Source organism: Vombatus ursinus, unplaced genomic scaffold (genome assembly GCF_900497805.2).
Source record: "Vombatus ursinus unplaced genomic scaffold, bare-nosed wombat genome assembly UNPS02014778.1, whole genome shotgun sequence".
Classification (NCBI taxonomy): domain Eukaryota; kingdom Metazoa; phylum Chordata; class Mammalia; order Diprotodontia; family Vombatidae; genus Vombatus; species Vombatus ursinus.
This window is the reverse complement of record NW_020954556.1, coordinates 26,016,022-26,033,295: the sequence shown is the minus strand read 5'-3', so window position 1 is coordinate 26,033,295 and position 17,274 is coordinate 26,016,022. Positions and strand designations below refer to the sequence as shown.

The 17,274-nt window shown below is 35.6% G+C and overlaps 1 protein-coding gene across 4 annotated transcripts in view; it reads left to right on the top strand.

Moving 5' to 3' along the window:
* AFTPH (aftiphilin) overlaps positions 1–15,580 on the top strand; it is a 95,816-nt gene extending 80,236 nt beyond the window's left edge. For all 4 annotated transcript variants that reach the window (XM_027865236.1, XM_027865239.1, XM_027865238.1 and 1 more), the window contains 2 exons: positions 3,467–3,590; positions 14,398–15,580. In XM_027865236.1, coding sequence (XP_027721037.1) covers positions 3,467–3,590; positions 14,398–14,542 — 269 coding nt within the window. In that variant the 3' untranslated portion in view covers positions 14,543–15,580. The remainder of the gene's footprint in view (positions 1–3,466; positions 3,591–14,397) is intronic.
* Positions 15,581–17,274: the final 1,694 nt, after the last annotated feature.

The following is a 17,274-nucleotide window of genomic DNA, read 5'->3' as shown; positions in this document are numbered from 1 at the left end:
TGAAAAATGTGATACTTTGTATGCTGATTTTTAAAGCCCATTCTATAAAGCCATTTTTAAAAAAAATCTAAGTACAGTCGCATATGCATCTTTCACGTTGTAGTGCGTGCGATTACAGTGTTATTGCAAATTCTGGCATTCAGATAATTATATGTACTTTGGTGCTGCTAATGTAGAATTAGGTTCCAAAATATTGGAGCCTGTTGTTTAGTCATATAATTGACACACGAATCTCTATTATAGTTTTTATGTAGTTATTTCTTAAATAGCAGGTATGCTGTTACCTCCGAAGAAAAGTGTTATCACAAAATAGTAGAACGACAGTTGCCTATGGGACCTGAAAAGCTAGAAACCAAGAAAATATATTGGAAAATGCCTGTAAAAGGAATGTTCAGCCCTGCTGAAGTTCAGTCCATTGACCAAAGGACTAATGTATTTTGTCATTTTCTAACTAAATAAAAGATGAACATTGTAATGATGTTTTTATGGTTACATTTTCTTTAAGATAGTTTTCACTGAGTTTCTGTTAACCTCAACTTGTGATCTGGTTGTCCTACCAACTGGTCACAGGGCAGCATTGGTCACCCAAACGTATGGGTAGAAGGTTACCCTTGACCCCTTTTGATACCCCTCTCCTAGTCACCGTAGCCCTTAGACATATTTTAATTTTGTCCTGCTCCGTTAAGAGATGCTTAAGAATTGACACCACCTCCATCCTCAATCAAGGGGAAGTTCTAGGAAATAGGAAGGACCTGAGAAGGGTGGCTGAGGTGTGACCCCATGTTTTTCCTGGCCCCCAAGATCTGCTCATTCATTAGTGGAACCTTATTGCTTGCTGCCAATTGGTACAATGACCATACTCTGGAATCCAAGTGATTCATTACTGTTTTCATTTGCTTTTAAGATTATCCAAGCTTGTGAAAACCAACACAATCTGTGTTTCAAAACAATTTGTCTTTCATTTGAATTACTTCTAAATGCATTGCTTCAGTGGACTTGGCAGTATGAGTAAGTTAGCCATTGGAGGACACCTGATGAACTGACAACCATGCGTTTAATTTCATTGATTACCAGGAAAAGCTGCAATAACTTAGGCAGCTTCTTTGGGATGCAATGGGCTCCGTTAGCTTCATTTTCTCACAATTTCATATTATAACATAAATGAACTCACTATTTTTTTCTTTTGAATTCCTAACAATCTTTTAAAAATTTAATTATAATCCAAACTTTCATTTAAAAATCATCCAGTCATCCATAGGAACACAAATAATAGGAATTCATAAAGAGATGCAAAAGTGACCTGATAATGCAGCTTAATGTCCACTGCTGAGAGCCAAAAGAACGGCCTGGAGGACAGGCTGACAGTCTCATAGCTGTAGTAAGGGAAGTGCATTTTAGTGCAGTTAACACAGCACACATTACTTTATATCTATTTTTATACTTCAGTACTCTCATAAATATGCTAGCTGCTATATGAATTTGACTTCTCTAAATCCTGTTTTGGCTTATTTTATTGCTGTTTGGGTTTTTGTTCAAAACTTGTCATCAAGCAACAGTTATAAGCACCTTCCTTGGTAGGTCATTTCACCACCTGCTTGCATTTTTTTCTGACTTGTTTCTGGGAAAGTCATATTGTCTTAGCTTGCAATTATTATTTTGTGTGTAAGACTTCTTTAGGAGGTTGGCATAGAATTTGGTGGGCTAGCTTGAGTTATATACAGACCTCATTAAGGTTCTGTCAAAAGTTCCACAAATTATTCTCCACTTATATCTATTTTGTAGTTTTACTGTGTTTTGAGAAATAACCATACTATTTCTTAAAAATCTCCTGTTTTACTGACTGTTTGACGGTAAAGCAGCCAATGTTACTTTTATTAAACCTGTCAGAACCAGCCAAGCTTTCTCTCACACCTTTGTGTTGCCAGTCAGGATATAATTTTTCCATACAACAGCAGCAGCATGCTGCATTGAACATTAACTTAGATTCCAAAATAACCTCAAAATTCAACCTTTAAAAAGGAAAGTTTTCTCTTTCTAACTTGTCTCTTAAATCCCTAATTTTAACATTCTAACTGTAACCCTAAATAAATACAGAACTCTGTAAGAATAGATCTATAATGTAATTTGAAATAATATGCCATATACCTTAATGGGATCCCAAGAACTTGCATTTTCTATAGCCTTCCTCCCTTATTGGAAGTGGAAACTATGGGGCTTGCTGCTTTTGCTTGTTTGGGTTCTGTGAACATCTGAGATCTATTTTTAAAAGTCTGCTGAGCTATATTAAAAAGTAGACTTAATACAGTGTAATTCCTGGTTTTCTGTTATCTTCAGTAGAAAGGGACTTGCAATTTGGGAATGCAAAATGCATGTCATATTAACACAGGTTTATGAACGAGTAAGAAGGACAAAGACATTTTCAGATTGTCCCAAGAAAAAAATTATCCTTTAATTGTTATCATTTAATCATAGTTTCAAAAATTATTGCCACAACTTACAACCAAGACAAAGGGCTAAATGCACTAGCAATAGTCATTGAAGCAGAGGGCATTTCTGTGCAGATTATTTCACCTCTGCCTGCTGTTAACTAAAGGGCAGTTCTAAATACTACCATCATTAGCTAATCATTGTTTTTCTAAATAACCCTTTTTAGGGATCGTTATTTACTGTCAGACCGTAATTTGCAGTGTCTCTTTTAATCAGATTTCTCAATAAACATTTATTAAGCACCTTCTGTGTTCCAAGGCACTATGCTAAGTGCACAAAAATATCTACTTTGCCATCAGTGAGCTCACACTCTAATGTAAACAACTAAAATTGTTTCCCTGAACATAAGGTCAACTTACTTAGATCTAAATAAACATTATAGTTCCTAAATCCAATGCTATAAGTTGAGGTTTGGTTTCTGTCCATTCTTCCTCACTTCCCAAAGAAAAGATTTAAGAGAATATTAGCTTTATATTATGCATTATAAATCGTATATAGCATATTAAAAATTTGGGGGCATCTCTTATGACTCCAAATAAATCAGAATTGGCATTTTATAAACTTAAAATCAGTATTTTTAAAATTATTCTAATAAAATCTTTTATACCCAAATCTGCACAAAAGTATAATTTCTTGCATTAAGAATAAAGGTTATAGGGACAGCTAGGTGGCGAAGTAGATAGAGCTCTGGCCTCGAAGTCAGAAGCACCTGAGTTCAAATCCAACCTCAGACACTTGATACTTACTAGCTGTGTGACCCTGGGTAAGTCACTTAACCCTGATTGCCTCACCCAAAAAAAAAAAGAAGAAGAAGAAGAAAGGTTATAATGAGAAATGTAATAGTATATTATTCTGAAAATAATTTGTGGTGATTGTAAATTACTCAGATGTTTACAGAATTAATCCTTTTGCATCTTGGATTGTGGCTGATTGACACACTTGCATCCTGCCATCACTGACTATCATTTTGTACTATAAGGTGTGGATCCAGAGTTGTATGAGTTGACAACTTCAAAACTGGAAACCGCCAACTCAAGCATAAAAGTGACTGATGCATTTGCAAGACTCATGTCCACAGTAGAGAAGACGAGCACATCAACCAGGTAAATTGCAATAACCAACTAACCCTCCTGAAGATAGGATTGTTTATTGCAAATCATAAGTATTAACCACTTATTTAGATTCCATGTTAAACAAAGGCAACCTAAAAGAAAAGACATGTGCAGTGTCCATTGTTTTAAAAAAAAATGTATTTACTATTTTAAGATACAGCTTGTATGGAGGTTATCTAGGAGGTGACAATATATCAAATTCTATTGATTAGGAATATTGAATTAATCTCTTTTTATAAGGGAATGAAAGAGATTATAATCAGGTTATTTGACTAATATTTACGGACTTCTTTTAAACTTTTCAGTCCTAACTTCTCCAGATTTGGAGATTAGATGCTCTCCTGCCTCCCTATACCCACCAACTAAATATGGTGTGTTAAACTAGACGTGGAAATGCTATTTTCCACACCTATTTGCCTGCCCCAGATTCACCTGAACTTTGCCTTTGTATCCCTTTTACCTGACTAAAATAAGTAAAATAACAACCAGCTTTCCGAGCTACTTCCAAAATATGCTATTTTGAAACCCAGTTGATTTTGGGAAGGGGAAATTTTTTTCTCTTGACTTCTTGGAAACTCTGAGGGTCATGGATTTTAGAAAAAGCAAGACACTAGAAGAGTATGTACTAAAGTCATTTTAAAGTACTTTGTTGGTCCCTTAAATCATACATTTAGGTTTCTATGGCAACTCAAAAACTTCTTTAACAAGGTAACAATCATTTTATGTTAGTACTTAAACCAATATTAAATGAGTTATCTGTCTGTCAATGAAACAAAGTACTACTGCAGTAATAATCATGTTTAATTCTTATACTGACAGTGCTACAATGCTGTTTTCAAATGAACACATTCTACCTGCATATCAAATCCCAAGTTTACCATTTACACCAAACTTTTTTCATTTGATTTTTAAGTCATCAGAAAATAGTCATCAAAACTTTTCTTTTATACGTATTTGTCTCTAAATTTTGGCATGAAATATCACATTGCCAATCAGAACTCCACCTCTGGGTGTATAATCATCTTAAGGTTCTAGGTATGCAGTTAATATCTGCAGAGGGACACCCTTTCAACTCTGCCCACGTCCAATTTTTAATGTACATATTGTTTTCCCCCAGATTCTCTCCTATTAAACTGGTAACTGTTTTTATCAGACTTGTGCTCTTTGGCAGAATGTTTAAAGGGAGTATGTAGAATCAATAAAACTCTGTATTAAATGAAACTGTAAATGAAGCTGGATTTTTTTTTGAGGCTTTTATAATATCTTTTAATTGTTCATTTTTCCCAAGTAATTCCTTCCTTATTAGAACTTTAGTTTGATATTCTTTTCCTAATTATTTTGTCCTGTTAATGATAACGATTTGGAAAGTTTTGAAATTGCCAGCAATGAAAATTTATTCTTTGAACCATTAGGAGGAGCTCTAAACCTCATGATTGACTTGCCTTATTTAGCTCTTCAAAATAGCTACTGAACAATACTGTATACTAGAAAACTTTACAAACCATATCACTTTAAGAACTTCCTTTCATATTTTCCCATTCTACAGGATATTTTGAGATTGAATTGGCAAAAAGTTTTAGGGTTTTCCTAGTCATTTTTACAGCTGTATTGATTTCTTTAGCACATATTGAACGTCTTACTTAAACAAAAAATCCCAAAACCTTGATGGCCCAGGATTTCTATGTTTGAGGAATTAAATTATTGGTTGCAAACCATATAAGTAAATGAAAGTTAGAAATTTAAATGGCCAAATGTAGTTACCCCAAGCCACCATGACCGGGTCACAAAGGGAACCCAGGCAAGAAAATATAGATGGTTGGGGCAGCTAGGTGACACAGTGGATAGAGCTCTGGCCTTGGAGTCAGGAGGACCTGAGTTCAAATCCGATCTCAGACACTTGACACTTACTAGCTGTGTGACCCTGGGCAAGTCACTTAACCTCAATTGCCTCACCAAAAAGAGAAAGAAAGAAAGAAAGAAAATATAGATGGTTTAGGATAAATTCAAGCCCACTATAGAAACACAGTACAAAATGACAGTGTCCAGCTCCCTCATTTTCCAGAGGTAGATTAAATGAGTAATGATAACTGACATTTTTATAGCATTTTAAGTTATGCAGAACACTCTAATAAGTTAATTTTTCTCATTTGACCTTCAGAACAACCCTATGAGATATAGGTACTATAAAATACTACAGAACAACCCTATGAGAGAGGTACTATAATAAATCTACAGGTATTATTATCCCTGTTTTACAGGTTAAGAAACAGAATTATAAACTGAAGATTGAGAGTTGAAATTGAGCTTAGAGTCCATCAGATTCATTCCCTTCATTTTATAGATGAGGAAACTGAGGGAGAGGGGTTATAAGACTTGCCCAGGGTCACATAGCTCAAAAGTGCCTAAAGCGAGATTTAAACTTTAGTGTTCCAGATTTCAAGTCTAGCACTGGAAGCACTGTGTCTCTCATGTAAGAAAGACAGTCTAGCTGCAATATACCAGTAGTTTGTACATTGACTCGAACAAATGTTGCTTGAAAGAAAACATTTTGGTTTTAAATCAATGATAAAAAAAAAAAATGTAGCCTGTTTGGCCATAGCCAAGCAAGGTGAAGGAAAAGTGCTTGGATAATTTTACACCTTAAATTTTTACTTATACCCAAACCCTCTTCTGGTTATTGATCATCCTTGAAATTAAAAGACAGAGGAAGAAATAACTTTAATCAAATAGCATTAGAAACTTTACTTATATAAATATAACCATTTTTGTTCAGGAACCAAGCAAGGAATTTCCCATTTTCTTTACAACCTCCCACAGACCTCTACTATTAAATCCTACAATTCAGTGTAGGATTTAGTTAAATATGCCTAAAGGACTTTACCTCAGTAAGTAGGGTAGATTGGGAAAAAGGCAGAAAAATTAATGGGAGATGCATTGACAGTAAGCTTAGAGATTTGAAAGGTTTCATTGGTCTCAATGAAAGTAATTTATTCAGAAATTTCATATTAATATTAGAGACATTATTCCTAAAGACACATAAGCTACCTGACTCAAAGATCAATATGCGAACTTTTTTTCCCACATAGAACTAGTCATCATATAAAATTAGAAATGTCTACACCTCTAGTTGAGATTTTTGGAAGGAATAACCTAAGCCTTTTAAATCTAAAATAAGCAGTGATTATGAGCATACTTCTGAATATGGTCCATGTTATACATGGACAAGTTAGTACTTTTTTCATATCTAATGGAAAAGAAGGCTGAAAGTACAGATGTTCATTTATTCTAGTGTTCTATGTTATGAAAAAGTTGACCAAAATTCTCAAACGCTAACCTTCATCAAAGATAGCTCCTATTTTTCCTACAATTTTTTTTAAAAATTACCCATGAAAATAAATAAGGAAATAAAAATTACCCGTGATCTTCCTGTTAGTTCAGCAACTGTATTCACAGGTTTTGAAACATTTTTGAAGAGAGAAAAAGAAGAAAACAATATTAATGCTAGTGTAACAAGTTGTTTTAGTGTGGTATTATTTAAGGTTTAAGTGGACTGTGCTATACAATTACAACCGTAAATCATACTATGTAATTCTGTAATGTCTTATCTTAACCACAAGAAATAATCTCAAAATTATTTACTTAGAAAAATAAGAATCTATCTGTCCTAGGACTGCCAGAGTTTGGTGGCATGCACCCTGGGGGATCTCAAATAACACCACTTACTAATTTTCATATATACTCTTGGATATGTGGACATTGCCATTCATTGTAACTGAAGATGCCCGATGATAGTGGTTGGTGGTCACACAGGAGCAGGTAGCAGTCATTTCCACAGTGTCCATGTGTGAGGGTGGTTGTTTGATTTCCAGAACTGGTTTTTACAGAATTTTGTTTTCAGCTCTACCTTAGACTTAGAGTTGGCTGAAAGCTTTTGCCTTAAGATGTCTACTCTCTTTCTGATTGCTGCACTACCTGCCCAGGACAGGTCTGTGACATGTTTTTTTAAGTCATTCTTACATGCCTCTTTGAAATGTTGTTTGCTCCTACTCGCTACATTTCAATTCACTCTGAAAAAGTTGTTTGGGTGTTTTACTATCATCTGTTCACCAACCCAGTGAATTAAATTATGAGAAGTAGTGTTTCAAACCTTTTTACTCATACCTGTAGTGAAGTTATTGTACTGTTATGGTTCTGTCCACATATATCTAGATTGAGTAAGTTCTATAAACAAATAAACTTAAAACCTGTTATCAATAAATAGAATAAGCATAAGGTCAAGTCAGCAGGTATTTATTGTCATATCTGATGTCCCAGAGATCGCTCCTATTTTTCCTACACTTTTGAAGTTATTTATGCTCTTTATTTTGGCCTTAACTATATTCAGTGGGTTTAAATAATAATTATAATAATAATAAAATGAGGTTGCTTATAAGGGGCAAATTAGAATGTGTGTGTGGGTAAGAGAGAGAAATAGAGAATTTTGCCAACCTTAAAAAGAGCTATGTGAATATTAGATATCGTTTTTATCAATGACTTGGATAAAGGCATAGATGTAGTGCTTATCACACTTGCAGATAAGACATAGCTGTGAAGCATTACACTGGATGATAAGAGTCCGAATCAAAAATACAGGCTGGCTAGATTGTTAGACGGACCAAATCTAATAAGATGAAATTTAATATGAATACACAACTCCTATACTTGTGAGATTGATTTTTGGAAACTAAGTACAATGTGGAAGAGGCATGGCGAGACAGCAACTTGTCCAGAAAAGCTGTGGGAGTAACGTAGACACAAGTTGCACGTGAGTCAGCAGTGTGAGCACATTGAGGGGCATAGCATGCAGACCTGCTCAGCCCCATCTGAGAACAGACATCGATGGGTAGGAAAGCATCCCAAAGAGAGAAACCAAAGCGATATCTGAAGAACTGTTATATGGGAGAGAAATGAGACCTGCTTTGCTTGGCTACCTAGAACCAGCAGCTGCATGTGGAACCCTGAGTGGGTTTCCAGCCTGGCTCCTGCAGACGTCCTCACTGTTTCCACAGCTTGGCATCCCATCCCCTACATCTGTGCCTTTACACAAACTGTGTCACCTTCCTAGAATGTACAGCCTTCTCACCTTCACCTCTCATTTGGAATCTGCTACGGGAAGTCTTTGCCAATCCCCATGGCTGTGAGTGTTCCCTCTGTCCTCCTCAAGTTATGGTGCATGTATTTATCTGCCAACATCTCATAGCCACTGCACCCAGCATTGTGCCTAACACATAACAGGCACTAAATGCTTTTTGGATTGGGTTGAATGATATAGATAGGCAAATTTAGGTTTGATCTTAGGACAAAATTGCCTAACAATCAGAATTATGCAAAAGTAGAATGAGTTGATTCAGGAGACAGTAAGATTCCCCCCACAAACCCCTGCCTTCCCCAGAAGGTCTTCCTGTAAAGGTTAAATGACAACTTTTTAGATGTGTTATAGGAGAAATTATTTAAATAAAGATTGGTTGGACTAATGGCCTTCTAGGTAGGTCCTTTACAACTTAGGGATTCTGTGATTGTAGCTTTTTTTTCCCCCTATGAGTCAATCTTTTGGGATGCCAGGAGCACATCTCTCTCCACACATCTCATTTCAGCAAGAAGCCCTTTTTCCTCTTCCTGCCTTCCGCCAGTCCTAAATCATACACCTGCAGAAGGGACTCAACTTCCCAGATCCTTTAGGAAGTGGGTCTTTTTTTTTGTTTGTTTGTTTTTTTGCATTTTTTTATTCTGAACTTAGCAAGACACATAAAATTAGCATTTTCATATACCTTTTGAAACAGAAGAAAAAGATTGCATGTGAAGCTCTATATCTTTGCTATGTCAAATTTGTATTTCTTTTAAGTATTTAATAAATTCATTATTTAACTTTGAAAGCTACCCTTGTCAGTGATTGCTTCTGGCCTTCCTTCTCTTCTTTTTTGCATTTTTAAAATTTGTTTGCTTATCCCTGACTTTGTTCTCCTTCTCACCTCCTCAGTTAACTAGAAAGTAAGGAAAGCAAAACCCATGTAATAAATTTGAATTGTCAAGCAAAACAAATTTTCACGTGCATTTTGAGTCCATTGCCTCTCTACCCAGAGGTGGCAGGTGTTTCATCATCACTTCTCTGAAATCACAATTGGTCGCTGTATTGATCAGGGTTCAGAGGTCATTCAAAGTTGTTTGTCTTTACAGTGTTGTTGCTAGTGTTTAAATTGTTTTCCTGGTTCTGCTCACTTCACTCTGCCTCAAATTCTCACAAGTCTTTTAAGTTTCTCAGGAAAGTGCCCCATCATTTCTTACAGAGCAATAGTATTTCATTTTATATTGATATACTATAATTTTTTCAGTCATTTGGGGAGGCCATCTTAACAAGCAAAACCAGGTTGATGGTAGGGATGCTAAATGTTCAGCAACGTATTGAGAGCGTTGTTTCTCTTAGAATACAATAGAAACCTCTCCAAAGCTCTGTTGGCAGTGGAAACATTGTGATAGGTGCTATTTGTGAATATGAGATCTTAGTAAGTTGGAAATATATAAATATAGAATTCTCTGTATATATGAGAAGTACAATATTATAGATCCAGGACTGTAACAGGCGCATTTAAATGTGAGACTGCCTAATTGAAAATCTTTTTTTTTTTTTTTTAAGGTAAAATTTATGTTAAGGTAAATAAAATCTTACTATCTTAGGCATCTCTCTCATTGTAGCTAAGTGGAAGCTTGAGGTGATACCCCATCTTCTCCAGACTTAGAGCTACTGATTTCCAAAGAAGTACCCTTTCTCTTTTCTCTTGGCATGTCTTTATTTAATCTCATGAAATACATATTGTTCTCCTTTCATCCCTTAGTGTGTTACTGTCTGTAGGCATTTGCTACTGTGCATTTGTTATTCTCTTATTTTTTCTCTTCTGTTTATATTTTCATTTCCCAAAATTGCCCTGTCCCTCTCCTCCCAAATAGTCATGCCTCATAGTAAAGGATAAAAAGGAAAAAAGGCAGGATGGGGTGCAGGGGGGGTGGGGATAGTTTTTCAGCAAAACTGACCGACACATCAGTAAATCTGATATTGCATGCAGTATTCTACAACAGTAATCCTAACCCCCACCTTCACAAGGAAGAAAGGGAAATGCATTGTCATATTTCTTCTTTGTGTCCCAGCTTGGTCATTACAATTTCACATTTATTTTTTATTGTTCTGTTGTTGTAATCGTCTGTATATTTTTTAACTTTGTATCAGTCGTAGGTCTTCCTCTGCTTCTCTTCAGTCTTCATAATCATTTTTTCTTAATAGTCCAGCAATATTTCATTTCATTCAGATATCACAATTTATTTAGTCATTCCGCAGTCAGTGAGCAACTACTTTATTTCAGCTGGATCACTTTCTGAAATGTAGCATTAATCTAAATACTTGAAATTCTGAATTGAGTTTTTTATCATATGGAAGCCTTATAAGAAAATTTGAATGAAGTGTTTCATATAAGCCTGCTCTCAAGTCATTCAAAACTCTTTATAATCTCATGGTCCTGATCAAGGAGCAGTTATTTAGGGGCAGCTAGGTGGTGCAGTGGATAGAGCACTGGCCCTGAAGTCAGGAGGACCTGGGTTCAAATGTGGTCTCAGACCAAACACTTGACACTTACTAGCTGTGTGACCCTGGGCAAGTCACTTAACCCCAATTGCCTAAAAATTTAAAAAAAAATTTTTTTTAAAGTTGTTTAAAAAAGAAACAGTTATTTAATGTTCAAATCACTTAAATACCCCCTCCCCTTTTTTTTTTTTTTTTTTTTTTTGAGAGATTCACAGCGTAGAGATCTTACTGGCATAATGTTGGTTCACTTTGATTTTGTTTATTTTCACTTGAGAGCCATGTTTGGTGAGGAGCAACTACGATACAAAGAATTCTACTGACCTGGAGGATGTAGAATGCCATTCTGTCTTTTTCAGTTTGGGGGAATAGGTCCCAAACATCCCCAAACCTTTCTTTCCCTTTTTATATTGCTGGGATGCTGGTGGTTATTTAAAATGGTTAATGAGTCAGGTTCATTCACTATAGATTCTTGCCCACACCATTGGGTTTCTTCAGTCCCACTTCCATTTAACTAGACTTTTAAAGTAAATGATGGATTTGTTGTAGAGGTTGACTTAAATTTGGAGAGATTTTCCACTTTGAGTCAACTTGTTTTTTATTTTAAATGTCTTAAAATTTAGTGGTTTTATTACACCGTCTTGGTTTTGGTTGTAATAAAAGATCATTTGTTTGCACTATAGTTTAGCTGTGGAATTACACATATATACATACATATATATGTGTATGTACGCACATACATGTACTTCTCATCCTATGTTTTGAATCAATTGTTGATGAAGAAGAGATGTAATGGCTTTAGAATCATAACAGTAGTATCAGGGGCAGCTAGGTGGCGCAGTGGATAGAGCACCGGCCCTGAAGTCAGGAGGACCTGAGTTCAAATCTGGCCCCAGACCAAACACTTGACATTTACTAGCTATGTGACCCTGGGCAAGTCACTTAACCCCAATTGCCAAAAAATAAATAAATAAAATAAAATAAAAATAACAGTAGTATCATAACTATCATTGGCAGCTATCATTTATTAAACATCAACTCCTTATGATGACAGTTATGCATATATGGCATTAACTTAAGGTGAGAAGATTTATTGCATTGATCTATAAAGAATTTATGTATGTGATGTTTGTTATATAAACACCTTGTTTTCCTTACTTTGGGAGCAACAAAATATGTGTTAATTTGTATTTTCACTGACATAATGATCTTCCATTTATAGTTTTCCACAAGAGTACTTTTAAATATAAAAAATAGTATTTCAAAACTCAAGAATTTATAATAAAATTACTTTAGAATAAAATAAATTTGTCTTTTATTTTAAATAAAAGACTTAAATTTTTTGTTATTAAGATAAGTTAAAGGTTCAAACAGCAAAAAAAGACTTCTGTTCTCAAAAAGAATAACAACAACAACAACAACAACAAAAACAAAATAAACCTGAGGAAAGATCTTAACTAGAGATTTTGGAAGTGCCGTACCTGGAGAACCTGAGTTAATAGACCAAAATTAGGTCACCACCTGCCCAGTGCCAAAGACTTTGAAAAAAGTCAACAATGCAACTTTGTTTTCAAGTCTTAAGCGTTTTTTTCTTTGTCTCTAAATAACCTTGTATCATGTCAGTATATAAAATGATTACAGATTCAACACATACACTATAAGCCATATGCTTTTAGTTAGTATTTTAAAATGTAATACTTGCAGTCACCCCTAAATAATTGTGAAAAGTGAAGGCTTTTAGAAAAAATGGTAGGATTATCTCCAGCTGTAGTGTAGGGTGATCCTGAGGCAAAAACGCCCTTTCTCCTTCCTCTCAGCCCTTTTTCTCTTTCTCTTCTCTCTCCAGATGAAGCAAACGTACTTAGTTGTAGGGGTTTTAATCTGTAAAACCTTGGGTATGTCTCATTCTTTTCATACGTAATGGAAGCTCAGTTTAGTAGTTTATCTATTGATATAGTTCCCAGTGTCTCTGATGGCAGTTCTAATAGACCCCCCTGCACTTTTGTTTTACTTTTTGGCCCTAATAATCTGGTGTTGACTTCTCTAGTCACCCTACAAAGCCTTTTGATTTCATCTTGGATTAAGGAAACATGAAGTGATATAGAAGGATCAAGTTTAGGTGTGAAGTGGTGGCCTGCAATAGTTTTGTTTTATATATGCTTATCTTACCCTCATCTCTCTCTCCTCCACAGATTCAGGGAGGAAATAATAAAAGAAATTACTTGGCAGAAAGAAATTGATTAGCCATTAGCTAATTAACTTGGCTCCCAGTTTTCTTTTTCAACCAGAGAAAGATTATCATTCATTTAAAATCAGAAACTTCAAAAAATGAGGATCTCTTTGCAAATATTCTTTAATACAGTTAGTATTTTGAAATACCCTGCAGATTGGATTACAATAATATGCTTTTACTGAGCTACTTTTGCAGATCACTTGGAATTTCCAGTGCTGCTGGCAGCCTCAGCTCACTAGCTATGAAAGCATTGGTCCTTTTTCTATATGCCTCTACTACTGCCTCCTGGTCACCTGTTGATCATAACTGTAAAACCCTGTATGGTTTCATCCCTGGTTACCTTACAGACTGCCTTTCTGCCTCTGCTCTTTGATCATCCTCAACAGGAGAAATCATCCTCAGTGCTGCTGCTAATGGGCTCTCTGTCAGAATCCCAGAGGGGCAAAGTCTGGGTGTTTTTACATAGAGGACTTTCTCATTTTCTGGAATTCCCCAATGAAAACCAACAAAGCCCAGGGTTGAAATTTCTAGCAATGCTTCAGGCCAGACACATTTTATTCTATGTTACTTTAATTTTTATATCTCCCTGGAGAGTAAAGAAAACCCTTTTAGGCAAAGTGGACCTGTGACCTCAGGTTTATTGCCCTCCTTTAGTAATATTTGTGATTTGTAGAGACTTTAAAGTTGTAAACTGTTTTCAGAAATGAAAAATATGTACCACTCACTTAGGTAGAAACATAATCGTCCTTGCAATAGCGTTTGACAAAGGAAGAATCTTGAAAAAGCTGCTATGTGTTGAGCAAATACAAGTCAGAACTGAGGATGGACAGAGAACATCCATGACTAGTAGGAGTAACACGACTGAAGTTCTTTGTAGGCTGCTGGTTCATATCGTGGAGCAGATTTTCCCCATCAACAGCGAAGTGATTAACATGCTTTTCTTTTTCTTCTATAAACAGGAAACCTAAAAGAGAAGAGCGTCTGAGTGAAGAGGCCGCCAAGGTGATTGCTAGCCTTCCCGACTTAACCTTCATGCACGCCAAGGTGTTGATGTTCCCAGCTACGCTAACACCTTCAACAAGCTGCCACGAGAAGGCAGACTGATAAATGATATGAATTGGACAGTTTCTATTGATTTTTCCTTCCTTCCTTTCCCTTCCCACCACCAAAAGCATACTTGCTTTAATTAAATAAAAAAAATAAAAACAAAAAACAAATTTCAAGTTCAGCTGATTTGTTGGTAAGCAGCACTAGACAGATATACATAGTAATGTATATTTATTTACATACTGAAGTCCTAAATTTATATTAGAAAAATGTAAATAATCAGGGGTGAACATTTTTGAAGATTTATTCTTTTTGTGTTGCTGGGGTGTATACATTTATGTCTTTGTGAAATACACTGGTGGTGTCCTTCTTATAAAACTTTTAAAATTTAAAAAAAAAAGAAAATTAAAAACTCAAATCTTCACTGTCTGTGAAATCCCCTTCAGGTATTTTTCAGATTGCATTGAATGTCCTCTTAATTTTGTCTAACACATTGAATTACTTTTGCTATTACAAGTGAGCTCCAAAGATCACTTTATTTTATTTTATTTTATTTTGTATGTGGTGGGTTTGGTTCAGATCTTTTTAAAAAAAAAAAAAGGCTGTTGCTGAAGATTTGGGACTATTTTTTAATCTTTTCAATCTGGCATATCGCTGTACAACCTTTTATAAGGTACTTTCGTCAGTTGCTGTTCTGTTAATAGGGATGGATCATTGTCAGAACTTGATTGGGAGGGGTTGTATTGGAAAAAGATTGTGTCTGCTTTAATCAGTTTGATTTGGAGAAGGACCAAAATCATATGAATGTCTTGCAATGAAACTTAACCTGTTACTGATTTTTTTTTTGTTCTATTATACCACTATTTTGTTTGAGGATTTTGCACAGTGTAAAATGACATAATCATAGATTGCTATGGTTTAGGCTGTATATACAGTAAAAGACTATGGGTTGTAAATGTTTGGGGAAATTCCTATGGAAAAAAAGAGAGATGTAGAAGAACCTCTAATAAGGTTAATATGCATGCCCCAGGTCTTTTGAGATTTAAGTGTGTAAATTTCCTTTTAGCTTATACAGAAATAAAATAATTTAAAAGATATGTAGTCTGATGTCTCTTTGTAGAGAAAAAAAGGCTACTGTCAGTTCCGTTTGTGGTTGAGAGCAAAATTAAGGAACTTTGGGAGGTGCTTTGATAAAGTTCTGTTTAGTTTCTGTACCAAACAGGCCTTCAGAAAGAGTGAGGCCTCTGCTGTCTGAAAACTAGAAAAGAATTTGATTCCGGCCCATGAGAATTGGATCGCAGCTAAACTGTGCTGACATGTGACCTTATGACATAACACTAATAATCACAGTGGTTTCCTGCAATATGGTTTCATCTGAGAATATTGACAGTGCCACAGTGAAGTGCTAAGGGCCCCGTTGTTACTTCTCATTTTGTTTTTTCCCCAAACAAAACAAAGAGTATGAAGTTAAGTGAGGTAACAAATTCCTCCAAAGTAATTTTTACATTTTAGTTGAAGATTTTGGGGACAGCTAGGTGGCGCAGTGGATAGAGCACCAGTCAGGAGGACCTGAGTTCAAATCCAGCCTTACATATGTACTAGCTGTGTCACCCTGGGCCAGTTACTTATACCAATTGCCTAAAAAAAAAAGGTTTTGATTTAAATAATTTGTTCATCAAAGCCTGTTCATGTTATAGCTGTGTATTTGGGAGCTATTCTTAACTATTTTAAAAAGTAATATTTTAAATTTAATTTGTAAAAATACCGCACTGAACTGTAGCAAAACTTATGAAATGGCACTTCTGTGGAAGAAGCAGCAAAGTAGTCCCCCATCTTATTACCATAAGTAAGGCTCGGGCCCAAATCTTATGACAGATCATATATTCATATCTGGTGATACACTAACATCAGAAAATTTGTATCCCTAATTATTTGGTTATGATGACCTTTTGTTCTTCCTACATTGGAGCAAAGTTATAATTCATCTTGGTTCTTTTTGTGACATAACTGCTCCATTTTACAGACCTCCATGATAAAGGACCACAGAAAAAACAAAAAAAAAGAAAAAGGACCACAGAGGGGGCAGCTAGGTGGCACAGTGGATAGAGCACTGGCCTTGGAGTCAGGAGGACCTGAGTTCAAATCCAGCCTCAGACCAAACACTTGACATTTACTAGCTATGTGACCCTGGGCAAGTCACTTAACCCCAATTGCCCAAATTTTTTTTTTTTAAAGAAAAGGACCACAGAATAGACCTCCACACAATTTCTTTCTGTTGCTAAGTTAAAAGTTGACGAGTAGCATCCTTTCAAATTTAGGATCTGTCCTACCCAGGCTGACGGTGACCAGGCTTAACAAAACCCTGGACTTTTTGGAGAACATTATGAAAAACAACAGTCATTGGTGAAAAGCTTGTGATAATAGTGAATCTCTTTCAGCTCTAAAGTTCTATGATTCTGTTCTGTGAACTGACATTTAGATAACACTTTGTTATGCTATATATTATCACTTTTCATCCTCAGAGGAACCTTGGGAAGTAAGTAATATAAATATTGTTAGCCCCATTTTATAAAGAGTCTGGGCTCCAAGCGGTAGTGACATTGAGTAGTATGTTACTTAGCGAGAAGGGGAGCCTGTGAGACTTGATTCTGGGTCTTGTGGATTTGAATCAAACGCCATAGAGTGTAATAAAAAGTGTTGAACTTAAGCTTAGATCTCTAAGTGAGGCCCAGCTTAGCCTTTGACTAACTATGTGACCATAGATGTTCTGGCCGCTGTTTCTTCACCTA